Source organism: Protomyctophum parallelum (assembly GCF_964188405.1).
Source record: "Protomyctophum parallelum genome assembly, chromosome: 14".
Lineage (NCBI taxonomy): Eukaryota > Metazoa > Chordata > Actinopteri > Myctophiformes > Myctophidae > Protomyctophum > Protomyctophum parallelum.
In genome coordinates, this window is record NC_139709.1 from 20,972,706 (window position 1) to 21,000,657 (window position 27,952).

At 41.7% G+C, this 27,952-nt stretch overlaps 1 protein-coding gene across 1 annotated transcript; it reads right to left on the reverse strand.

Moving 5' to 3' along the window:
• Positions 1-27: 27 nt before the first annotated feature.
• LOC310871092 (transferrin receptor protein 1-like) lies at positions 28-27,952 on the reverse strand. Its single transcript, XM_083782573.1, has 18 exons — positions 27,850-27,952; positions 17,241-17,288; positions 16,084-16,330; positions 14,656-14,839; positions 13,718-13,940; positions 10,387-10,509; positions 10,091-10,186; positions 9,784-9,923; positions 9,380-9,531; positions 8,924-9,040; positions 8,197-8,282; positions 8,029-8,092; positions 7,546-7,613; positions 7,357-7,427; positions 6,654-6,744; positions 5,847-6,068; positions 4,440-4,598; positions 28-3,843 (listed from the first exon to the last, which is right to left on the reverse strand). Exons 2-18 carry the CDS (start codon positions 17,271-17,273, stop codon positions 3,601-3,603), a joined length of 2,319 nt encoding a protein of 772 aa, XP_083638699.1. The 5' UTR covers positions 17,274-17,288; positions 27,850-27,952; the 3' UTR covers positions 28-3,600.

The following is a 27,952-nucleotide window of genomic DNA, read 5'->3' on the forward strand; positions in this document are numbered from 1 at the left end:
ATAAAGAGACACCACCGCCCTGTTATCTTGTATTGATTTAATGCAGCAAAACAAAGGATGAGCGCAACAGGTTTGTAATACAGTCTCAGAAAAAGACAACTGCCTAGAACTTTCAAAACACAACATAATATTCTACTTGGATGCCAGTATTGTGTGCCCGAAAATAGCTGATTTACAAGTTCACAATGCTCCTCGCTGCAACACATTGAGCTTATAGATATGGCTATTTCTGCTGAGACGCCAGTGCGCAACTTGGTATGAATCCTTAAAATTGCTGGGACACGCGCCCCACACATCATTTACTGTATACCGTTGTTAAAAGTAATGTCTCAGCAAAAATCAGATTAATATTCCAGATTTTGAGTCTTGAAGTGGTTTATAAAAGACCACTGAATTCAAATAATAATTTAAGTCAAAACTTAACCAAATGCCTCAAGAAAATACCATTTCATAGTGGTATTACAAGATAACTTAAACTAAGTCAATTTGTCTGAACCAAGGCTTAAGAAAACAGCCAAGTGATTGTAATACCCACCCGCCCCAGAGAAAAGAAATAGAATGTTTGTTACATCATAAATAATACAAGAGCAAACAAAACAAAACTACAGTTTGAGCAGACAGACAGCCTTATTTTCTTACATTCACTAGGTTTCATTTAAATTGTCCTTCCGAGACTTCAAATTCTCACAAATACCATTTGTGTACATCTTCTCATAAATATTGCGGGTTTTAAATGTAATCTGAAATGTAACCTCCAGGGGGAAGACCTTCCTTTACCAAACAGCAGGCAGACTATCAAAAAGCATCAGAAATAATATAGTCACTAGTATGATTTGAACATAAGTGTTGATCATCATATACATTACAAATGTACACCCTCCAAGAACAGAAAAAATAAGTATGCAGTTGAACAGAAAAGGCACAGGTAACGCACCTTTAACGAGAGTGGGACAAAAGAGAGCAGAAAAGGACTTTCATAATGAAAAATCACACAATAAAAACCCTACAAAATAAAACCCATTTTGTAATGATTGTGGAATCATGGCCTTTTTGTAAACTCTTTCAAGAAAAGGGACCCATTCCAAATGCGCTTATCAGTAGACCAGTGTTTTTTTATATATGACTTAACCACTTAAACCCTACAGTATATACTTGTGAACAGAGTGCCCAGGGCTCTACACTAGGCCCCCTCCTGTTTATGCTCTACACAAAATATCTTCGATAATAAAAAATGACCAATCTACAAGCTCTCTACCCGTCGTGATAGATCAGTAATTTTCACAGATTGCACGGCCAACCGAATAGGGACACTATAGGGTTCAAGTGGTTATTAAGTTAATGGTTAACATGCCGGTAGCATTTGATTTGGATTAAGATGCCAAGCTCAGGCGGCGAGGTCAAGAGGAGCTCTCTGGCTCCCTCACACCTAGCATTGGCACCCATCAGGAACATGACCACAGGCAGTGGTGGAGGGCACATTAATCTCAAGTACTGTACTTAAGTACGATTTTGAGTTACTCTTACTTTACTTGAGTATGTCCATTTTACATTATACTTCTACTCCTACTACATTTTTATGCCAATATTTTAGTAGAGTTAGTACAACTCTTGAGTACTCCACCACCGGCAACAGACAGGACAATGCCCAGACAGGAAGCCACAGTGCTCAACCCCATCACATCTCAGCACGAGGGCAGAAGACTTAGTGGCCTGTTCCTGACCCAGGGCCTGAGGGCGTTTCACTACAGAACGTATTGTAAAAAAAAAAATAATAATAATAATAATGACAATGAAATGTCACAGATAGGCTTGTGAAGATGGACAACAGGCACAGCGCCTGTTGCATGTTAAAGTTAACGGTATGTATATACACATACATTATGAGAAACTCTGTTCTCGATAATGAAAACATCTCCCCTCTACAGTCAAATATGGAGGGCACTGCCTCCGATACGGACACATGCTGGTAGGCAAAAACTACCTTCTTCTTCATCACATTATGGAAGACACTGCTCCCGATAATGTTTTCAGGAAGCGTACATGCACCAAGAGCCCAGTACTGAAGACACACAGCCAAACTGTTCATTTAAAGAGACGTACTGTATGTACCTCTCTCAGATGAAGACCATATCTCATAGCCATGGATGAACGTGGGAGGACCTGGCAAGCCGATGTGTCCAGCACTGGCTGTCGGTCGGCAGGTACGCTTCGGTTAGCAGATGCTGCTTTTGTCATTTCGACAGTATAACTGTCATAATTATGGAAGGCACTGCTCCCGATAATTATAGGTTTTCTTTAAAAAAGGCGTTAAAAAATACCATTTATAGTGATCCCTGTCACTGATAAATAAATAAACTAATAAATAGACACTTTTCTTTTTCTTCTTTTTTTTTTTTTTTCAGTGCCACGCGTTAACGACATTCCTCCCCCACAGCCCCCCCGTTTTTTTCTCAGAGGCTGAAAAGGTCAGCAGGTTGGCCGTTGCAGGCGACTCGGCAAGACAAATCACGTTTGGGACGGGATGAATGAGCGCCACCTAATGGTGAGTCAGTCAGTGGCTGTTCTTGTGTTAGAAGATCAATGGAGCACTGTCGGGAGACTTTACATAGTAGTACTAAGTAACGGCAGATTGTCTCATTTGAGGGTACATTGCAGGCGTACTCCGTCAATAACACTACCTCACAATAAGATTCAGTCCCCTTAACAATTAACAATGTCAGAATCTCTGACGATGCCTCTAGCAGCGATTTCCAGCACAATAACACAATTCCAGCTGCCAGTATGAATCCAATGTGACTCGGGCTTCAGCAGTGGAAATAACGACTTAAACTGCTTAAGAGATTATGATGAAAAAGCATCCATTTCACTACATTCGGCACTTTCTTCGTGGTCTGCAACACCAAACAAAGTAGTGCTGCCAGGTAATCTGGCTATGTGTAAGGTAGTTGTTACTAGCACCAAAGTATTTGAGGTGTGATATTGAATACCATTATGTAAAAGACACTGAAAAGTGTGCAAATGAACTGGCCTTTTGATAACATATTATAGACTTCCATCCTTTTGTGTTTTTGGAATGAACATTAGACCTTTAATTAAGTCACGACTGTGTTACTTATTAGCGCTCGTCTTTCCTTATATTTATTTTATTACTATTTTAAATTCCTGAAAGTTCCCTATACCTGCAGTTTGTCATCGCCAACGTGGCTTAGCGTATTTTTCAAACTGTCAGTTGTATTAGGTCAGCCAAATTGTTTACATAGTACACCACAGTGTATAAAACAGAGGGTGATGTAACATTTTATGTATTTTTGGAAATCTGTGACGAATTAATTTATTTTACCGAATGTTCCCTACGCCTGCAGATCCTTATTGTCACCAACGTGGCTTACTGACAGTAGTTGTGTTGTTAGGTGGGCCAAACCATAGATGAGGCAGAATTAACGAGCCAAACTGATACTTTGGTTGCGCGCCGGTGTCGCTCACCGAAATGAGTCGACCTACAAGCTCACAACACATCAAATTACAGTGTGTCGCAAGATTGTACATCGGCTATGTTCTTGCGCGCGACAACGGCGCGCAACCAAGTACAACAGGCCCTTCTTAGACTTCGTTGTCCAGAGCCCAGATGTCCCCCGCCAGTGCGTTGGCACATCCCTGAATGGTCCAGGTGGCCAGGGCAAACTGCTCGCGGAACAGGTCGGCGTCGGCCATGGGGTTGCTGACCCTGAGGTCTTCCAGGTGCTCCAGCAGACCGGTCAGCGTGTGGGAGCCCGAGCCGATCAGGATGTGGCGGAACGGACTGCTCGTAGGAGACACGTAAGGCGACAGCAGGCTCTTCTCCACCTATGGGAAACGGACAGAGGAACGTTGAGTGGACAAAGATGATATTGTATTTTGGCGTTACATTTTTATGCTGTGTTGATTAATTGAATACATAGGACCACAATGGAAACTCCTCAGGAGTTTTTTGTGTTATCCTTTTAGCCCAAATGTGCCGTTTACATTTCTGGGTAATAAAATATTCAATCAATAAAAGATATATACCATCTATACATACAGAAACACTCACTTGTCCTGCTAAAAGCAAGGCACCTGAATCTAGTGCTCAACTCTATGATCAGGTTATAAACGATTATTACACACATATGTCCTTTCAAATATCATTGCTGTTGGGCAGAAATCTCATACGTGTATCTCCATATTTTTACTTTTTGTGTTTTTTTCTTTGTAAATTAATGCCCTACTACATACTACAGCATCACACAATATCCAAAAATAGTCAATCTTCTATTTTTGCCTTTTTTATTTTATTTGAATCCTGACAAGTAACAGTTTTAGACACATGAGGTTTCCGTCCGACAGACATAATCCACAAAAATAGCATCAGAGTCAGACCATTTCATAATGGTTTCACACTAGATGAAATCCCACTGTCTTACCCTCATGATACGGTCATTGATTATGCGGCACGTCTCAATGTCCTCCAGGTCACTGTTCTCTATGTCAGTTCTCAGGTTCTGAGAGGCTTGGTTGTAGGACCCAGAAGCTGTGATCAGCCACTGCACCGTCAAGGCCTGGGGCAACGAGGCATGCTGCATCTGGAAGCACAAAGGAACCACAAAGGGACAATATAGCACGGTTCTGGCTCCAAAACTGTGGAACAAACTCCCCTTGACAACCTTGAAGGCTTATGCAAAGGCTAAAATGTAATTTAAGTAAGATGTTATGTAGACGGATGCCAGATTCATTTGTATACCTGGTATCCTACTGTATAGTGTGTTTAGTTTCAATGTACAGATTATAGATTGTCGTTTTATATTTTACCGTTTTTAGACCAATGATTGGTTGTTGGTCTACCTATGACCCTACGTAGATTACCATTTCTATACATTTGATGAATTACCTCCTGTTTTCCTTGCTTACTGTACATTGCTCTGGATTGAGAGCGTCTGCTAAATGCCCTAAACTGTAAATTGTAGCATTTAGCTAGAGTTAAGTGAAGAAGTGAAGTAAGGTCACATTCTCACCTAATACTTCGGTAGACTCAGATCCGTATGGGCGGGGAAATGGAATTCTTGCATATTTAATTGGCTACGGTTTGCCTTCACACTGTCATTCGCAGCAATTGGAAACGCAGCAGGGGGGACCTTTATCAATGTGTTCCATTCATAAACTATAGCCTACACAGTGAAATCTATGGTGATAAAATTACACTCATAACGTGCATGTGTCGTGCCGTCTGGGACCCCCCCCCCCCCTCTCTCTCTACGCACGCAGCCGCCACACACTGTTCTTTTGGGCATGGAGGCACAGCGCTGCATGAGCGCACTGATATAACTCCCCAGTCCCACACAGTGACAGCACTCCATGTTTACGGCACGCACAGACAGACAGAATATTATTTAGGCTATAATACACTGCAGTGTTTTTATGTGTTTTCTTAAGCAATTGATTAATGTACACGTCCTCATTTCGATCAGGGCTTCAGTCTCCTTATTCGACCACGTCTATCCACAGTAACGGGACATCTTTGCGCTGCGTAAAATATGCCTTCTCCGTCTCCAACTGTGTTCAGCTCCTCACCCGCCACATTATGTTTGCTTCATTTCCTTTATTTAATGCGGATTGCATTCACACCTGCACCGAATCGTAGTCAAGTGCGATGCGAAGCGAAACCCACGTTTTTGGGCGGAGTAAAATGCGGTTATTTGCTGCGCATTAGGATTCGAATGAGCCTTCACACCTGCCAAACGAAGCGCACTTTCTGACAATGCGCAGCAGGATTCGTTTTAATCGCAGCAAAGCTCTCTGGTATGAATGTGACCTAAGTCTAGCATGATTCTCACCCTCTGAACGGTCTTGACTTTGCGGCTGATGTCGAACACCTTCGCACGGATGATGTTCTCGTACTTCTGGACGTCGAGGCGCAGCAGGTGGTCGTGGACCAGCCTCAGAGCCATGTGGCCGGCAAACTGGGCCGCTGCCACGGTCATCTGAGGGGTCTGGCTGGATGTAATGGAGTCCAGATTCTTACGGGTGTCCAGCATGGTGCCGTAGTACAGGTAGTCCTGCAAGGAAACGTATAGCAAGTGTTGATAGTAAAACTATGACGAAAAATGTTAGTCGACTATCTTTTTTCACTGACTAAAAGGAAATAAGTAAAAAAAACTATGCTACGATGACTAAAACTATGACTAAATAATATACTGGCAATTTTGTCAACAAATAAAAACTAGACTAAAATGTTAGGGGGGGGGGCACTAGTGGAAAAGAGATCCAGTAGAACTAAAAGACAAAAATTTATGCTTGGTTGCACTCTGAAAATAGCCGATCTACAAGCTCACAGCGTGTCACATTGTGAGCTTGTGCATTACGACACCAAGTGGCCCACCAAAACACATTGCCAACAAAATCAACTGTGGAATCTTATATTTTAATCGACTAAAACTAGGCTAACACAGATAACTAAAATGTGACTAAAACCAAAAGAACTTTGTAAAAAAACGGATTAAAACAAAAAAAAAAACGTTCAAAAAAATCAAAGGTAAAGGGGTGTAGCAGGAACTACAGCAAAGCAACTAGTTCATATCCAACTATCACGGTCTTGTAACGGTCCACTAAATGATTAAGATGATTGAAATGTGCCAACATACCGAAGTGGAAGACAGTCGAAAGGAGGCAGAGGGAACGCCAGCGAAGGTGAGGAACGGGTAAGCAGGATTGTCCACTTGCATAGGCTCCATGCTGGAGAACATCAAACATGTGATGTTAAAAAGCTACAATCCATAAGTTCCATCTCCCAATGGAAAGGGGACATTGCAATGATGTCCGAGATAGGGTGGCATATCCATTGTCCAGTTATTTTTAACTTGCTGCCCGAATTGCACCCCCTTTTACTTATAACTGCCATGTGGTAATAATTATTGATTGATTGATTGATTGATTAAACAACATACCATGCAGATCGTTTTTTTTTTTTTTTTTTATCAGTCCCAGATTTTTTTTATTTTATTGTACGCTTTTTTAAATTTCAGATACAGTGAAGACAGGAAAGGTGGGAGAGAGAGGGGAAGATGACATGCAGAACAACACTAAAATTAATTATTTAAATGAATACGTAACGAGGTTTTTTCTGACCCGAATTTCTTTTGGAAGAGATGAGAAACACGGATGAGGCAAGCCTAAACATGAAGACCGAGTGCCGTCTCTCTGGTCCATTTACATTTCTACTGCACATTTCACTTCTACTGAAATTTTGATTATTGAGATAATTCTCTGTCTTTAGTGGCACCTGTCTTTTTAAAGTTGTGATCATGCTGAAAGGTGAAAGCTGAATAAACACAAAGGTCAACTTACACATTAGTCTCCCAGCTGGCCTTGGCGTTCTGCTCATAGAAGGTCACAGCAGGGTAATTGGGGACCTTCACCTAAGAAAAGACAACATAAGACAGTCTCACATAAAATATCTCAAACTGCAACTTAACAAAATATTTATAAAGATTTTTTTTCCTCCTCATAGTATGGTCATAAAGCTTATGATCTTACCTCTTTCAGCGTGCTTTCGATGAGTCTGTACATCATGTGACTGGCTGAGGCTTTGAATCCATTCTGACCTGAAGGAGAAACACATTTAAAACTAACAAATGAATCAATGTGAAGTAGACAAGATTCCGGCAGGTTAATTTTACTGTAACTCCGCCAGGACATATGAAAAGGAGGCAAATTAGAATTTGGCTCTGAATGCATATTTGGAGGAGACGTGGATTTCTGCATTCATGGAATGGACTAGTTTCCTCATAAAAAGGTAAGAAAACAAACCATCTTTCTGAGGTCCACACATGCTACAGCATTTATTGACACTGCTTAACCATTTTTACCAGCATTGAAAGCATGACCAGGATCCATACCTAGTAACCGTCGCTAACGTGGTATTGGCCAAGAACGGGCTTGGGTGGAACTTAGCGAACGGCTATTTGGGGAGGCAAAAGAATACAAAAAAAAGGCTAAATAAATGCCTTGCACACATACCTGCAACAACGCCATCCAGGTTGATGTATGCGAAGGCTTTCATGTGTAAAGAAGACAGATAACCCTAGGAAGGAAAGAAAGAAAGATAAGTATTACCGGTATTTAAGTACAAATGAAAAAAATGATAAAGTGAAATCTGTTTTCTGGATGTGAATGTGCAGTGCTCACCTCCAACCACTCGGTGGCACCAATGTTCCCATATTCCCCTCCACTCCAGCTGGCAAACACAATGCTCCGCCTTGGCTTGAACCCATCTGTGAAAGTGTATGAATGTCATTATATTAGCAATGCACAGCATATACAGTGTCCAGGAAACATTTATGTATGGTTATTTTTAACCCATTTAGGCCTGACCTCGAAATTAAAAAAAAATCTTCAAAATCTAAGTTTTCTGAAATAAATATTTTCACGATTTTTCAAAAAATAGCAGATCTACAAGCTGAGTGGTGCGCTATGAGCTTGTAGATCTGCTATTTTTCAATAGCTAAATTATAACATAATGTTTAAAACACCAAAGGGGGTTCCCGCCCAAAATGGGTTAAAGATTTGTTTTTTGTTTTTGGGCCTATATTGATCGTCATGAGGTCGTCATGATGAAAGGGACTCGAACATGTGACGCGCTGTCAGGCCAGAGCCTATATGTGCCATGCGCCCCCCACATATGCTTATTTACTTCATGAGTCCCATTATCTGTCGTCAGACATTTCTTTTACAATTACACTTTATTGTTGTGGTTTGATTATCATCAAACTACTGACAAATGACATGAGTTTACAGAACTCCCTTGAAGTGCAACTGCAAAACCTAATATTACACATTCATAGTTAGACCTTTCATTTGTTTTTCATATTTTGGTGAATAAAGTGCAGATTGAAAATTGGCACATAAGACTCACCTTTCTTCATTTCATTGATGCAGCGTGCCAGTTCCACCAGGATACTGGTGCCCACGGTAGATTTGGCGAAGCCCGGACCCCACGCATCCCTCTGGGCACCGATAACCACATAACGGTCTGAAGAGAAAGGAGTTAGCAGAGTGTGAACAACGCTGACAAAAAGGTCAGCTGTTATCCATGCCTACAGTAATGGCAAAACACTAGTTTATGTACTGAAGACCAGAAACTTGATTTAACAACCTAAGTGTTGTACATCAGTGGTTCTCAAAGTGACGTCCAGGGACCTCAACAGCTCCTCCGGGTGTTTCCAGAGGGCCCTAAACTAAATGATTGAAAGTTGGGAATCAAATTGACCGTTGCTGGTCTGTAACTCTGAGAGTTATGTTGGTCTGTTGAAATTAAAGGTTTGAGAACCACTGTTGATGTTTGAACATTTACAATGAGAGCGTGTTGTACCTGGATCCACAACGCCTTTGATCACACCAAAGACATTGTTGATGTTCTTCTGGGTCATTACGTTGTTCACTTCCACGGTAATCACGTCGTTCTCATCCCCCAGTTTGCTTATGCCTCCCCACTCAATAGGCACAGGCTCACCACCCAGTTGGCTTCAGGGTACACAATACAACAACATTACAATAAAGTCATCCCTCTAGCATGTGATAATGACAATACAGTATACTGGCCAGTGGTGGACGAGGTTTTCTCGATTGTTTTTTTTTTTACTTAAAAAAGTAGCAATACCACATATAGTGCAATACTACAATAAGATAATCAGTTACAAGCCGCACTGCCACTGTCCAGTATGAAAAGGAAACGTAGACATTAATAAACATCAATTTATACAAAAGGCAGTTTACATTTTAATGTTGTCAGCCATGCGGCCAGTGATGGTCTGGGCCAGGATCTCAGGCAGGCCCGATGACTGGAGAGGAGGGAACTGGGTGTGGTTGAAGGAGGGGAAACCAGGGGTGTAGGGGTCCCCGGAACCCAAGTGCACCTGATACAGAGAGAGGAAGATGCGATGAAGGAGTTCTGGTTCTGGTTCAACTTGTATGGTTAACAGTCTGACAAAAACTAAAACCCATGAAAAATACCTCAACTCTCGCCAGTCTCCACTATGCAAAGGAGACATAATATTCAAAATCCAAATGTCTTTAAACTCACGTGTCCATAGAGCTCCGTATCAAGTCCAATGGAGTAGTCATCAGGATCTGGATAGATCAACACAGCGGCGGCATTCATACTGGCAGCGTTTGCAACCTAGAAATGCACATTGACAGAAGAATTGAACAAAAAATTAAGGGCTAGAAAATGAAGAACACCTGACTTTGGTACCATCTAACAAAATGTTTGATTTCTTCACTTCAGTCAATGATTTATTAGTTTTTGAAACGGGAAAAAGGATTGAATGCCTAATGTTCATTTTTTTTACATTTATAATAATATTACATACGACCCACCTTCTCAGCGAAGCTGATCTTGCCAGCTCTGACCAAGATAACCCTGCCCGTCATGTTGAGGTTCTTGTTCTTCAGGAGCCTGAAGTCACTTGTCTGCCCGTAGTATGCGTAGAGGACAGCACCCTGGAACAAGTCAAAGTACTGGTGTTTAATGGACAATACTGGTGGCCAGGCATGTTTAGTTCATTAAATTACTGCAGACTATACATACTGGATTTCATTACAGCAGTCAGCAGGGGTTTTCAACCGGGGACCACCAACCTGACTAAGAATGAACCTGGTGACCACTGTCTTGGGTGGGGATATGGGCATGGTGTGGGGGGGAAATGCTTGACATTAAATAATGACTTAAGGGCTTGATTTAATTAATTAAATCATGTCCTTAACAGTCATTATTTAACTGAAATATGCTAGTGGTCCAGAGCTCAAAAAAGGTTGAGAACCTGATCTATTCCAATCCTACAGTTACCCTAACTGATATACTGATTGCATCAGAGCAGACACATGCGATTATATCATGGGCACATTTCCTAATAATTATTGTGGAAATATCCATATTGGAACCTAGGCTCAAACTGCCCAGGACCAACAGGAAGAAGCAGATAAAGGGTGTGAATTACGACACCATGCGGTGGCAAAGAATGCCTCACTGCTTGCAAGAGCCATATCACGATGACACAACAGATCAGCATTTACTAACCCAAACTGTGTTTAACTACCGTATAAAACATTATGCCTGCATTTATCTAAAGGTGGATATGTAATCCCAATGCCTAAAAGGAATGTAAATGATTAATGTGTTAAACCCTAAATAAGATGTACTCTCATAAGTATTTGAGAGTAGCTAGTGGAGGAATAGACCACCCCACCTAGGGCACCTACGGATGGCTGCAATTCGAAACTGGCCTCTGTAAAATCTGAATCCCCCCCACCCCATTTCCCTCACTGTATATTGTATATTGTATATTTTCCCATTGCTTGTATATTTTCCCTTTTTTGCTTCCCATATGATGAATTCCTGTTCTGTTCTTTAGCTACATAGAAATGTCTATTTGTATGTCTCTAAATGGTTGTATGTCTTTAAATGTTTTGATGAATTGAACAATGTGGACCCTGTTGTAAACAAGTGTAATGCTTAATTGGGTCGTCCACTCACAGTTGACAGTCTTTGTATTGAGTTTGTGCTTAAAATGTACTGTAAATTCTACAAACTGTTAATAAATATTTCAATCAATCAATTTCAAACCAGCCTGTGTAATTACCATACTCATGGTTTCAGTGAGTGACTTCCTGATATCAGTCAACGGCTTGTAACCTCACCTCAAAGGAGGGACTTAGGGGCCATCCAGACAAGGATGTATTTGTTACCTGGGCAAGTATTTAGCCGATCTGCCCTTTTTGCCACACGGAGACGGCGTTTTGGGGGACTTAAACGGCTAATTTTGAAACCACCTTCCAGAGTGGGAAAGTTTGAAGACGCCACTTTCTCGTCTCCGTGTGTATAGCAAATGCCACCTAATTTGCTGAAACGGTGATGTCATAGTCCCCTCGCCCCCTCCAAACTAACCAGTGTTAATGGTTTATTTCACCATAACCACTTACATATAAGTATCACAGCTATTTTATATTTGCACATAATGTCTATAAATGTCTTCTCCAAAAATAGCCGATCTGCAGCCCGCATGCATGAGCTTGTAGAGGAGCTATTTTTGGAGAACAGATATAAATTATGGTGATTACCAATCTGGAAAGACAAGGGAAAAAAACGGATGATCTTCTACATTATTATAGAGGAGTTATGTGTGTGAGGAGCTGATCACAGTCACAGATAGAGGGGAAGTGTTATATTTGGCCTATTATTTATGCTATATATTATTGACCGCGTCTGTGTCACAGTCTCACAGTCACAGATATTGCGCAGCAGTGCGCACGAGAGAGAGAGAGAGAGAGAGAAGGAGAGGGGTGCTGCGTGTTAAAAAATAAATAGGCTACTCATATTTGTGTTCCGTTTCACCTTATTGCTGAGTGACGCACACAGGGAAAAGCAACAAGGGGTTTAGAAGCGAAAAAGTCCGTTGTGGAGAAAAGGAACTCCATACATATGCACTCCTCACAGATTGATTAGCCTACTAATGAGTGACAGGTGCTGCCACTTTTGGAGCCTGAGGATGTTGGAGAGAGTGTGAGTGAGACAGACTACACAGTGCTTGTACAGTCCAGCGCAGTACATTCTCATCAGACATGATATTTTGCTAAAGTGTAAGCTTTTTTTTCTTTTTTCTTGGGGTGGCCATCTACAGGCCGGCAATGTGTACTACAGCTTTCTCTTGAAAACGAGCAGTTTACCGGTCTCGTGTATACAGCATAGTCACTATGTATGCACTATGCCATAGTGCATACATAATTAACATAACCGCAATGTAGACGCAGGAAAGTTATATATCGTTTATAAACTTGCGTGGGGAACAGCCCGAGCCTTCGTGTGGAAGGCCTCTTAGCCATGTGTAGGCTTAAGAAGCATGCAGGAAAATAGTGGGCTCAGATTCTATGGAACCAAGGGGGAATCCACACCCTTGTGTATCACACTGCACAAAGACAGCCAAATAACAGCCTCACATCGACCAATGGTAATTATGCATAAATGCTATTAATAATGCGTTATCCATATGTTGTGAATCAGTGTATTATTGACGAATGTATGTGTGTATTTCTGTCTCCATTGATGCAGAGTTTTTACCTAACCTAATTAAGAACCAACCTTACTAACCTGACCTAATGGAAGCTTAGTTCATGTGTTTGTTAAATGACAATAAAACTATAAAAGACACAAGAGTTATGTTATTTAGACAGTTGAAAGCGAAAGGCTGGAGGTTTGAGTAAAATCTATGTGAATGCTTGTGATGACTGATTCCCTTCCGGAGGGGGTAGTTGCATGGTATGTTATCCATTAGCAAAGAAATCGTAGCTAGCTATACATAGTGTAATTATAGTATAATTACAGTTCATTTTTACTCCATATAAGTAAAAAACCATACAGTGTAATTATTATTATAATTACAGTTCACTTTTACACTTCATATGAGAAAAAAATATTAAACCATTAAACCAGCTAACCTTGGTACTACAAAGTTCAAAGCGCGGTTAATGTATCACCTGGACTTTCATGACTAATGTGTTATGTGAAAGCCTGGATAAAATGGTCGATGTATAAAAGGTTAAACTGATTTCTAAGCTAATATTAACTAACCTTGCCGGGAACACCCTGGAACCCCTTCAAGGAACTCTGAGCACCACCGCATAAAAGACACAACATTCAGACAAACAGACGTACCGTTTGTTTTCCAGTAGCACTGTAGGACAGGAATCCGCTGGGACGTTCTTCCTTCCCTTTGAAAGACACCAGGTTGAAGCCGGAGGCCGGGCCTTCCTGGATCTTTACAAAGTGCTCATCGTTCCAGCTCACCATTTTGTACTCTTGGAACCTCCTCATCACCTTGTTCGCCAGCGCCTCATCGCCAAAAGAGCCAGCCTTGTGGTTGTTACTGGCAAACTCACTGCGGTGGGGAGGAAATGACATGGCAAACACCACCAGAGAAAGAGCAAGGAGAAAGAGGGGGGCAGAGAAGGAGTTAGCCATCTTGTACAAATGTAGTCAAACACACAAAACTATCCTCCAAGTACCGAAGGCCTGATGTCAAAGCCACTCCCCGTGGGTCACATATACATCCACAAGAAGAAATATAATCCACACACTGGTTATGCGGCAAAAGCTCCGTTTCATATTTATTGCTGTCAATGTTTGCTGTATAGTTATTGCCGTCAACGTTTCGATAACTTAGCTGTATATTTATTGCTGTCAATGTTTTGATCACTGTTGATACTGCCGTTTGTCTTGCACTTTTTCATCACAAATACATTCAAACATCCCATCAATTAAATCCCTTTATACAAGGACTATGTTTTAAAAGTTAAGATTAGTCCAGGTATTTTGCAAAGCACCTGACACCAGAAATGTACAATTTATCCCAAAAGGCAAAAATACAAGCCTGCCTACAAATCACAAAATCTGTCCGATATTATAGAGCAGTTCTACTTTGAATGGTACATTACATTGTCTTTATGACCCAGGGGTCATGTCTTTGACATCATCACATGCATTACAACATTACAGAAGTCAGAAACAGGATTACAAAAAGAAAAGGCTCTGGTACCGCAAACAAAAAACTGGTGTTAAGCGTTTGGATTGCCTTCAACACTCTTGTGGTTTACCTGAAGGCAGCTTCAAAGTTGGATGGAGCGAGTTTATTGGCCAGAAGAGCCTTGACGTCATCCCAGTCCATGAGGGGGGCGGCACCTGTCTCGTGGATAATCTGGTCCTCAAAGTCCGGTTGAGGCTGTGGACAGGGGCTGGGAAAGGGCTTTTTTCCATGAACCAGGTAGCCAATCAAGTACCCTGGAGGGGGAGTAGACAATTAATTTTAATTATTTGTACCAGTCATTATCTGTCATTTCTTTGTACTAGAGCAGTGCCCGTTGGAGCCTCTACAGCAGCCTACTTGGAACGATGAAAGTTGGAAATGCATGCCCCACCCCAGATATTATGTCTGTGTCCCTTTTATGCCCATATATGGAGTTCTTTGTCAGGCATGCCCAAATATGTCTATGCAGACGTCAGAATGATGTCAGAACAGGCCAGCTCCATATAGGGACACTGGGCAGGGGTCCTGTCCAGAGCCCGGGCAGAGGCCTTTTTGGGGCGGTTCTGGACAACCGTGGGTCCAACTGACTCCCTGTGGTGGTGTGTCGAATTTGAACGAGGGAAAATGGTTCTCGAGTTACGTGGATTACAACAACTACACACACACACACACACACACACACACACAGCAATTTGGTGCATTTATGTTAGATATTTCAGTTATTTGTTATGCAGTATCTGCCCTGTGAAATGTTTGTTTACAAAGCCTAAAAGCTAAACATAAGGTAAAAAAAAAAAGTTAATCGCATTAATTAATCCTCAACTAAAGTTGCCCAAATCAGAGATGGGGACTTTCTTTGGTGTTTCACCCAATCACAAGAAAGACTAGGATCACAATGGCAGAGAGAGAAAAGGGCACAGATGGAGGACAGAATGGCGGCAGTCGATTACGTCCAAAACCTCAAAGTCAGCACTGGCGCATTGTAATACAATACGGTCACACATATTCTACCCAAGTCATTCCACTTCACTGTCCATTATATATCTCACAGGAGTCCACTAAGAGCCACAACCTTCCAGTGTAGTAAGGCTAAAAGCTTTGCAAAACTGGTCTGCTTGAATCCTCCAGTGAATTAGCTCTCATTTCATGGAGCTATATTATTTATGCCAAGCTATATTAGGCATTTTGCCATTGGTTTAAGCTAGACGGAGGGGCTCCGATACATCCATGCACCAATCCTTCATTTTGTCTCCGTCGGGTGGAAAACTCATATACAGTATGTCCAAAACTTACTTTTCAGGATTCAAATTCAACAATAGCAAAAATAGCAGATAGACAAGCTCAAAGCGTGGCAAAAATCTAGCTTGTAGATCTGCAATTTTTTATATGCTTGTGTGACACTGTAGTACAATCATTTATGAAAAAACACAAAGTTTAAATATGGTGGAGGTTTGTGTCCGACAGCGATCATTCACACCTCTTCCTTCCCCTGTCTTACCTATGATGAATATGAGGAGGGTGGTGGCAGCCATGAAGCAGATGTTCTTGGGCGTGCGGCCGGGCCTGCGGGCCACGTAGGGCCCGTTGGGCCCGTTGGGCGCGGTGTGGTTGAGGTGCTCGCCCACGCCGTTGCCTCCCACCTCCTCGTCCATGTCCGAGGACAGCTTCATCTCCACCTGACTGTTGTCGCCCTCCATGTTCTGGGTGAGGTTGAAGCGCGTGTAGGAGCGCGGCTCCCCGTTGAACTGTTGACGTGAACCAAGGGCAGATGAAGGGATAAGGGGAGTGTTTTATTTTAAATAAACAAGCTGTCAGGGAGGTGTCTCTGTATCTTGCCTCACATCTGATCTTGCACAAATCTGTTTCCTTCTGCTTTTTTGCAGTTCAGACTTGATAAAACCTATTTTTGAGTGGAACAGCAATGTCAGTGTCTCTGTGTCCACCTATGTGTTGGTTCACCTATGTGACGTTAATGAGCACCAGTATGTACCAGTAGGGGCGCTGTAGTAACAGAGAGAGAGAGAGACAGTGCTGCACTGTTGCCTGCTAATGAGAGAGAGAGAGAGAGAGAGAGAGAGAGAGGAGGGGGGGAGAGAGGGGAGTTGCACCACTCGGTTCACACGGGTGTGATTTAAAAAAATCTTTTTCGGTTTTTGGGTTAGTTTTGGTTCCTGTTGATCATAGAAGCAACTCAACCTTTATCTCCATTGAACACCTGATTGATCTCTCTCTCTCACTGGAGGTGTTGTGCTGATTTGGGGTAATATTGAGGTATTGTTCAGAGGTATAAGCTGGTATTGACTCTATTGAGTGAAATAAACTGTCATCAAGCTTTGTTTCTCCCCGATGTGATCGTGCTGTGAGAAGCTTACTGTGGGCGCCAATGGACAGTTACTTTTCACTGAGTTTCACTAGGAGTATGTTACAAGAACATTGGGTGCTGAGTTTATAGAGGTGGCAAAAAACATAGCAGCTGTAAATCACGTTTTTTTCATCTAAAATTTCAATAATGTTTAGGCCTACTTGGGTTGAGTTGAGTTGATTTCCAAAACAGATTGTGATTTAAAGCTTTAATTTCTTGAGAAAAAATTACTCATTTAGTGCAAGGGCAGCTTTTCAAACTGAAGCTCACTATTTTGAAATGTATATACTCACAATTTTGGATATTGTTGACCTTGCTTGGTCCATTGTTGCTTCTTAGGTCTGGAAAAAAAGAAAACATGAAAGATATTCAGTGAAGGGGTCAAGATCAAGACCAAAACTCTACCACCTGGTCTTGCAAAACTCCATGGTATGTAATGTACCAGTATCTATAAAATAGCTCAAAGCTCTATTGCTGGTTACTTAGGTTAGAACCCGCCAGTGGTGTTCAACTAGAACTTAAACCAGGATGCTTCGACTTCTGCCTTGAGCAGACCTCTATTATATATTATCCGATTATCCTTTGTCAGGATGACTGAGCCAATAAGATCTATCCATATATGGGTTCTACCACATTGATCTGATATCAGCACTAGGTCAACCCGGACCAAATATAGGGATTGTCACACTAGACATGTCATATGTAACCCAACGTGCTAGTCCAATAAATATCCAATGACCAACTCGCCCAGATCCTGATATGAATAGAAGTGAGAGTCTTCGTTACAGTATCCATGAACCACTTTCAACTTTGTGTCCCTATTTCGGCACTATAGAGCACTGATGTCAATTTCGGTAGAGGGCGCAAATCCACAGGTTGCATTGTAATCCCCATAGGGGGATTTTAGACCACCTCATATAAGAAGAACTGGGTTTGAAAAATAAACAAATCATCCAGGCCGCTGCACTCATGGATATGAAGAATCAACGCTATAGAGAAAACGCTATAGTTACTGCTGCTGAATTAGTCAAATTTTCGCTAGAAACAGACTGTATGAGTGACTTAATGGTCGCAAACGATACAGAGACACCTCCCTGACAGCTTGTTTATTTTTGGACCACAATGCTTATGTGAAACGATTTTAAGATGACCCCATGTTATTCTCCATAGAGAAATTACTTTCGTGAACCAGGGGAATCGAGGGGACGAGCGAGACGTCAGGACTTCGGCGCCAATAGGCAAAAGAAATAGGACTTAACTACATGAAGTCAAGGTGTCCCTATTCCGGGCATGTCATAATACTAATTTTATATGTGAGAGTTGGGCAAAATGGCAGATCTGTCACTTCTCACAATGCGTTGTGAACTTGAGGGAAAAATGTGGGGGTCCAAGTACAGACCCCTGGGGGACTACGGTCAAATAGGGTTATAAGTGTTTTAAGGTTAACATCTCATTTACATACAGCATGCTCATATGCCATTTCATTTCTAGGAATAACTGCATGTCCAAAAAGTGCACCCCACACTTGTCCAAACATCCACAGTGTTTCCTATGGTGTCGAACTATAAAGGCAGCACTGTTCCCAGACACAAAAGGCCAGTTTCCAGCACCTTGAAGTCAAAGTAGACTCCATGCCTCCATGTGAAGTCCACACAGCCAGGAGACTACAATGACAGAAACAACAACTTCCCCCCGTGGGTTTCCATTCAGCAAATGAGCCAAAGAAAACAGGGCTTCCATTGAAAAAGAGACAAGACCTGAAATGCAAAACTGCCGATTCCTTGAAATCTCACGACGCCGGCCCGGTGTAACGAGAGCGGTGCACGTTAAGATGCCGTGAGAAGAAGGGTTGTTACAGGAACGTGCTGCTTCAGCCGCACAAATCCAATAAGCAGGGGTTTCTCAAACATTTCCATGTGGAGAACCCACAGTGTGACAGTGAGACCCCCATTTGATACAATTCCTCATCTCTGAGAACTCTCTGTAAAAAAGTCCTTAATTCATTTAACTCCCGACAGTACAAATGAAACGACATGGACCACCAGCTTGTACACTCAGGAGTTACAGACCTGTTAAGGATCCATTTGGTCCCAACATTGATACCTGGTCAGTGCAACAAACCTATATGTTGTTTTAACCTTGAATCCGAATGCTACCTCTGTGTCTCATTAGTTATTGCTATGTAGCAACATCATTATTATTATTTTTGACCACTCCAAGGAACAGCAATCTCCGTCTAACTATGTGACGTTAATGAGCATGAGTATGACTATTTGTACCAGTAGGGGCGCTGTTGTGCCAGAGAGAGAGAGAGAGAGGGGGGAATTGCACCACTGGTTTTTAGAAAAGTTCTTAGGTGTTTTTAAACCTTTTAGAATTGGCCTCAGGTAGCAATATCCTACCCATCAATCACTTTAGCTGGGGGCCTTCTGAAACAACCTCAAAGATCCAAAACTCGAATTGCCCAGTCAGACCCACTTTGAGAACCACTGCTATCTCAGTTTAGTGAGAGAACAACTCCAGTGGCAGGTGTGCAATTATAGTTTCACTTGACTATTTTGAGAATATTGCACAAAAGGGAAGTAACATCTTTAACTCAACAACCACATTATTCAGAAATAATGCACAATAGTTGTTGCACTTCTCCTTTACAGAAAGATTTGTTCGATGGCCTGTCCTACGCAAAATGGCAATAGTAAATGTATTCATCAAAAACAAGTCGCCCAAATGATGTGCCAGATTCATGCATTCCACTCCTTCGCAAATAACCCTTGACCCTGACCGTGAGGACTATAAAATCCTCTAAATCAGGCCTTGCCATAAAACGTTCACCATTATTTCACACACCTTCAGCCTCGACCCTAGCTGCAACCTCTAACCTTCCAGGCTATGTATTCTGCCCTCTACCCACAACTCCCCACAAAAAGCTTTTCATAAAACCAAATTGTGAACAAATTCCTGCATTTCCTATACTGTACTACTGGCCATAAAGTGATTCTGGCCGAGTTCTGAAATCAGCTGTAAAAGTGAAGTAGCAGTAGTTTCCCTTGACAGATTAACAGCCATTTATGTCCCGTACCCTGTCCAACCTTCACAAGAACAAAACAGTCTCACATCTCTTCAGACACCTCTGTTCTTCTTATCACAAGTAGACCAACCCAAATGCTATTAACAATAAACTTTTAATGGAGGACTAAACACATTTCTGGAACTTTGGACTAAAGTCTGTGAGAAAAGAGAGAATCCTCGTTAATTTTGACATCATGCCAGTGGAGAGCTGCCACTACTGAACTGAGGGCATTGTGTTAGCTCAGTGGGCCATGCTTCAAACAATATTCATATTAATGCCGTGTTTTAATTGGGCACAGTTTGCACGCATATTTCTCGCTCTCGTTTATACAATCGTTGCTTGTCCATTGTAACTACTAATACGGAAATATTGAAATAAGTAAAAACATCACAATTATCTGCTGCAGACACACAAACCTTTTAATGACCTCTAGAAACACATGCTACTCCAATGGCAGGAGATTGCAGACAGGACATGGCATGAGAGCAGACTGCATACTAGCAAAGCTCACTAGTGTAGCAACTTGCAACCTCAGTGAACTCCAAGACCATGTAGAGGCCAGGGGCGTTCCAAACTATCATTTAGAAGGGGACCCCCTGGAACTCCCTCAAGGACCCCTGGGAACCACTGCTATAGGTAAAGTGTCTCTATTTGGGGCAAACGCCAACCCCACCCTACCAAAAAGAAAATCCCATATATACTGTATATATTTCCCATATTATATTATTGTTTAAAACCGAATAATAGATATACGGGGCTTAATGGTCAAAGGGGGTTTGGCTATTCTGAGGCTCTGAGCAGCATGTAGCTAACTTTAGAAGGCAGCGTGTCCTCAGTTAGCCCTTCTTAGGCCAACTTGACATAGCGTAACCTTGGAGCCTGCCTGGCACTGAACTTACATAGCCAAAACATGACCACTCTATCGTGTGGAGGGAGAAGCAAATGAGCCCATCTAGTACAGCACCAAGACCGTAAACCAGTCGTTTTAAGAGATTGTGTCGTCTAGTTTAGTGAACACTGACATGATCTTTGGTGCGACGTCATCAGTGCAGATCACGGCCTCACCATGTGACGTTAAGATGTGGACTATTTTAATGGCGTTGACCCTGCCATAGCTGCTTAATAATGCCAAGTGTTCTTTTATGCAAGGAGGCCTACATCTATGTTCTTACATACCAAACATACCCGGCCTTAGCAGAGTTAATACTTTAATCAGCTTAGTTAGACTTTCCTTTAAGAGAAACTGGTTCTGTAACCACTTGTAAACTACAATTTGGAGAGCAGTGTTCTACCATCACTACTATCCTATATAATGAATATAAGCATTTCATAAGCCAGCTACTTCTGACGTATTGTAAAGTTTGTCCTTTTGGGAATGCATACATTTTAACGTTAGTTCAGAAAGGTGTAGGAAATACTTGCCATTAAGCCACTACGCCAGCAGCAGCAAAAAACATTGTTCCATGTGACAGAGGGGTCAAAGTTGAACGAAAGTTGGGCTATATGGTACTAGAAATAGGTCAACAATACAAATGACGCTAGTTTTGTGGATTCGTTTATTTTTAATGCATGGCCCCCGCCCCTCAGTGACCCCCACCAAATGTCCGGCAATCAATTAATTTCTTTGCAAGCAACCATGATAATTAATGGCAAGTATTTTCCTACAGCTTTAAGTCCAAAAATCTGAACTAACTGCTATTATTTATCATCTCTACAAACTGGCCAATTCCCCACAGCAAGTGAATTAGGCACCCTGAAAGAAGCATGTTAAAGGATAAAGGTCAATACCGGTATGTAGACATATACTTACAATTTCTTCTGAATTCTGGTTCCCCTTTAACCCATTGAAACTGGGAAAGTGTCATTTTAGATTTTAGCGTTAGGCTATTCAAAAATAGCAGACAAGTTCACAGCATGTCACTTGCTTCGCTATTGGTTGTATGATAAAGTATATATGGGGTTATATATATATATATATATATATATATATATATATATACACACACACTATAGGGTTATATCCCTGTGTCCGAGTCAAAGTTGTTATCTTTAACGAACAACCTTAACTGAATCTTCTGGACAGCGATCAAGAGACATGTCCTGAATCAGTATCACCACTGAATGTTTCTCAAAGACACATGTGTTAAGAGTCAGATAGTGAGACCAAATTTGTGTTACACCCCACTAGACTAGTGAGCACACTCACATTGCCAGTCTCCATAGCAATGAGGCACAGGAGTAGACTATAGTGAATCCAGTATGTCTGCCAAAGACAGACATCACACTCGACCGTTTAAAATCAGATGCCATTTGACCCAACTTTGCAGACAACGTCACTATCACATGCCTATGTATATCCATCAGCTGGCATGTTAGATACTTGGACCTGACCCAAAAAAAAAGCCAAGCATTGCCCCAAATTGTTTCTTTTTTTCCCCTCTCCGAGATTGGTGACACAATAACGGCACTGGCAGCAATTCAATTGTCTTTTAATCATAACAGCCTTATGGAGCTGCATACTATTATATTACATCTTATTCAAAGCTTCTTATGGGCTTAATCTGCTGTAAAATTACTCTTTCACAAACTTCTGAATCCAGTAGATATGTACTTTCCCACCTTATAACAGTTATATTCAAACGAACGGTCTCATGTTGGAAGAAAACAAAGCGAAAACCCCATGACATGAGACACTACTGGTTGTTTAATATTATCTTTTAGTGAATATATTATTAATATACCGGTATTATTATTATTATATTAGCTAATGGAAGGGGTCATGGAGGTCTTTTCCCCTCCCACATTATAATGAAGTACTAGACAACTAGCTAAACAAGCTAAAAATGTACCAACAACATGGCTTTTTTAAATTGATATCCAGGATCAAAAGGAAATGTTCACCGTGTATTAATGTTGTCATTTTTAATAATAATGTAATTTGAAATCCACTCTCAAGGAAAAACTTCAACCTGGCGTCCCTATTTTCGGCATATCATTATTTTTAAACATTTATACTCCCCTAAATCCAAGGATAAACTCTTTGAACTCAACCAACTGTACTGGTTATTTTAGCCATTGCCACCTCCCAGGGCCCACCCATAGGCCAAATCTTCTGCACATGAGATTTCTCCAAATCTAAGGGTCAAACATTGAATTGATGATTGATTGCGCACAAAGAATAAACACAAACGTACAAACTAGAGGCCTAGCTTTGTTCCAATGTCAAATTGTCAATCAACACCCATTAGTCACACCAATTCAATACCTCGCATAGTTTCCTCAAGATAGAGTAGTAGGCAGTAAGTGACTTAACAAAACGAAAAAAGTTATTTTGTTGCAGAGATTGAGAGACAGTGAGTGAGTTGGCAGCAATGACAGCTACAGCTCAAGTAAAGGCCTAGTAGTAACCTTCACAAAACAGACCCTGCCTGACATGCAGGCAAGGAGACCAAACATTACAACACAGCCATTGTGAATTCAGTCATTGGGTCAGCTACAGTTGCAAAATACCCTTCTTCAACTTGATAATAGCCAAGAAGCAGTAGTACAACAGTAAATCGATATAATAAAAGCAACAATCAATTTAAAAAAAGAGATTTTAAAGATTTTAAACGTAAAAAGGCAGATCTACAAGCTAACAAAGCATCGCATTGCAATGGTTTGTGAGCTGATAGATCGGCTAGTTTTCTATTTTTGTGTGACACCGTATGATAAAGTATAAAAAGGGCTGAAGTTGTCAGACTAAATGATTTTTATTTGTATTTATGTATTGTTTATATACTGTATAAAAACATGCTTGATTAATCTAAATACCTAGTAATTCATAGAATGATTTATAGTTGCAGCCCTACAGGCAACAGCCAAGCAACCAACATTTTGTTGTGAGAGCAGAATTACCCACAACCTTATCTCTTACCTATCATGGCTTGCTGTCAGGGTGGTTTATTATTAGTCAACCCTCACATTGAAATGCTGTTAAACACTTGTTTACTACAAGTTATAGCTTGGCAGCGGCTTAGTCTAATAACACCTCTCATACCTATTCATAACAATAATTGTTTGTAAAATGTAACCTATTGCTAAAAAGGACCGTATCCTTATCACACACTATGACTATAGTCTTAACCCATTAAAACCAGGAAAGCATGTCATTTTAGATTTTAGCGTTCATAGCTAGTCAAAAATAGCAGATATACTGTACAAGCTCACAGCAAGTCACCTCATGCCGTGCTGCCAGCGTGTACATCAGCTATTTTTGGAAAATCTTGTGTAGTGGAGTCAGGCCTAATGTTCCTGAAATTCAAAGAAAATCCAGTGCAACCTCATCATAGAAGCTCACAAAAGCATTACTCATGGATTCAAACAAGTCATAACTGGAATAGACAGGTACAGTATTGGTAAAATGTTAGTTTATTACCAACGTTTTGACCTGGCTCTGGCTCACTCAAAACAAATAGCAAACCGTAGCAAAACTTCCTGTCCAACCAAAAGGTTAACCTTCTTCAAAGAAACTGCTCCAACCAGTCAATTGGTTAAACAATAAGCCAGTACAGGAAAAGCTTCACGTAACTCTTGCACAACCACAATCTGTCAGGTGCATCAGAAGACCAAAGATTGATGAGTGTATAAGGAAAAGACTCCCGCCTGGCTGTCTCAAATGCAAATAAAAATGTATATAATCGCCTCATGAAGGAGTCCAAATGTTGCGATTCCCATTATTCTTTTATTTGCATTCTATTCAGACATTGTGCAGGAGTCCTTCTTCCTACATTCTTATTTACCACAAAGAAATGGTAAGACTGAAGTGGCAGCAGTGGCACAGAGGTAGAGTGGCCAGCAGCAGAACAGCCGGATAGGAACTGTGAGGTTCCCAGTTCAATCGGGCTCCCCCAGAGTTAGTATCCTTGAGCAAGACACTGAACCCCTAATCGCTCCCTATGTGCAGGTTGGTAGGTACCTTGCATGGTTTCCTCAGCCATCTGTGTATGAATGGATGAATGTAATGCAGTCTATGTAAAGCACTTTGGATAAAAAGGGGGCACGGTGTCACAGAAGCTAGAAGGTCCTGGGTTCGATTCCCGCTGGGGACGCTGTGGTGGGTGCGTGTTCTCTCCCCTGTGTCATCAGTGCCCATACCCGAGGCGGGGTTGGCGAAAAGGCCTTTCTGTGTGGAGTTTGCATGTTCTCCCAGTGTTCCCTAGGGTAAAGGCCCCTCACAAAAACATGGTCTCCAAACTACCTCCCCCTGGCCAGCCGGGGCACCTGATGGAGGGGAAAGGAACTGGTTTGAATAATGTGTTCCTTCCACACACTACGTCCGGCCGGGGGATACACCCCCCCCCCCGTCAGGTGAAAAGAAGCAGCTTGGACTCCTCATGCATAGAAGGAAGTATGAGGTTAGTTCGCTGCCCCCCCCCCCCCCTAGGTTGGCAGAGGAAGGGCAGCACCCAGGAGTACATTAGATAATTGACACTGGGTGAAAAAAATGGGTTGCAAAATCATGAGATAAAAATTATAGAAAAAAAAAAGATAAAAGTGCTACATAAATGCACCATTTACGAGTCTTTTCAAAAAGCAGGAAGCAAAACAACAATTCCACTGTGTAGAAGATACCAGGAATCATCATGAACAGCACTACAGACCTATCCATGTTAAACATTTGATTTCCTGCAGACAATTTAAGGTAAGATAAACATTTACTGACAGGGTCGGGTAAAAGTAGAGCGGTAAGAATAAGATGTGGTAAAATAAATAAAAGTCTAACACCAGACCTCTGCGCTTTATCTGACCGAGTAATACATTATAATTTATAAGCTGCATATTCTAATCTATAGGATAAATGTACAGTTTAATAAATAATAGCATGCATATCAAATTATCCATTGCCAATTATGATAATGAAGAATAGGCCTATATGCTATATACATTGATGTGATCACTTTATCACTAACCAATACATCAGCCTGATAGAATAGACTTTGGACAAAAGAACACCTGCCAACGAACTTGACCCCTGTTGGTGAGTGAGGGAGACGAGGGTAGAGGCCCAGACTGGGTCGGACATGGGGAGACAGAGGGGGGAGGGGGGAAATTGCAGAGAAAGATGATGAAAGAGAAAATCAAAGCGATGAGGAGGAGATATGGCAACGCAAATAAAGATGGAAAGAAAGGAGAGAGCTTGTGCAGTGTGCACGCGAGGATGGAGGCGGGTGGTCATGGAATAAAGGGGGGGGGGGGCATGGGTGCGTAGGAGTCATTGTGCAGGCAGTGGCAAATCATGTGATGGTCACAAGTATCCCATGGGAAAAGAAGGAAAGTAGCAGGCAGTGAGGCATGCAAGTTTGACGTGAGTGATATCAACTCATGTCTACTCTACACAGAGCTAAGCCTATAATGGCACAGAATACAGTTGTTGAACCATAAACATGAGGTACATTACACACTACAGCATGGTTACAGTCGTCATACAAACAGGACAGCGATAACACCAAATTAAACTGGCTCTGTTGCAGATTTTCATGATGCACCGAAACCCGCGTTACGTTATAGCTTGTGGTTTCCCCGACCAGGGCCCCACTACTACTAACTGATCAGATAAAATGTGGCTCCCTCCTTCAGGCATAGGCAGGGCTACATACAGTAGTACTGGATGTATTACATACTGCCATCACCCCCCCCCCCCCCCCCCAGGCCAGTCAGGAAGATTCAGTGGATTAATGGCAATAACTCTGTTATGCTATTAAGACAACATCAAAGACTAGGAGGCCTATTCTTTCTAAATGCAGGTCTACTACAGACCAAAGTGGAGCAGTTGTTGGTGTTGTTAATATGAGTATGCTTGTGACAGGCCACATGTGAATGGTCTACTCTCTGGAGGGTCACCAGGACAACCCAGAGCATGCAAAGCATTTCAAGGAGAGGACATGACACCACTACAGCCACAGTGACTATGTCAAGTTCACACTGTCTGCATGGTTTTAGTAATACAGTACGTTTTGTTTTTTAAATAACTCCTCTCAGTGTAAAGTGACATGGCTCTCGAGGAACTTAAGATATTCAGTTAATTTTATTTGAGAGCTATGGCCATAGAAGGTACAACATTTAATACCAAAACTAATTATTTTGCAATTTGTTTGACAACAACATTAACCCCATCTGTAGTTCAACGTTATCTGCATATAGGCTACTACTGATACGGTGTATGTGATGAAACGGTGCAGACCAGGGCGTTATAAACACTCTACAATGCAGTAAAGATAGCGTATCTCCAATTCTCCACAGTAAAAGTGTAGTATTATTATTGCTAGTCAGTCAAGGTCAAGAAATATGACTGTGGGCCATGTCTGACCGTCTACCTAGTGACACTGTAACCTCTGTCTTTCCCCATCATGCCCGCTGTGTCCTCCATTCATGTATATTGCCCTGCACCCGTCTGTCGCAGGATGCAAACTGTTTAACACAGTATTAGCCCACATCATCAACAGACGGACGTGACATGCGCTCTCCACTATGGCGTCCTATATTGCTAGCAACGTGACAACCATGCACCTGGCAAGTGGCAATATTTGCTTCCTGCTCAATAACCGTCTCTCTCAGTCAGTAAACGTACTGTATGCATGCGTACAATAGTCTAGACTTGTATCTGTAATCTAGGGTAAAATATCATTTATGGAATCTTCTAGAAGGTTAGCTGATAGCAATTTACTTTCTGGCGAAACGTGATCGTTTCTAGAAGTAGCTATCGTTCGATACATCCCTCAATCCTAAATGCTACGATAAACATGAACTGGATCGGTTTCTATAACGCACTATAGCCTCTATAAACGCCCTACCTTTTCCTTATGGTCAGTAATAGACACGCAGTGATGTCCTGGACGGTCCTGGGGACTCCACACACAGCAGGACAGCTTCTGACTGATGGTCACCCGGCTTCAG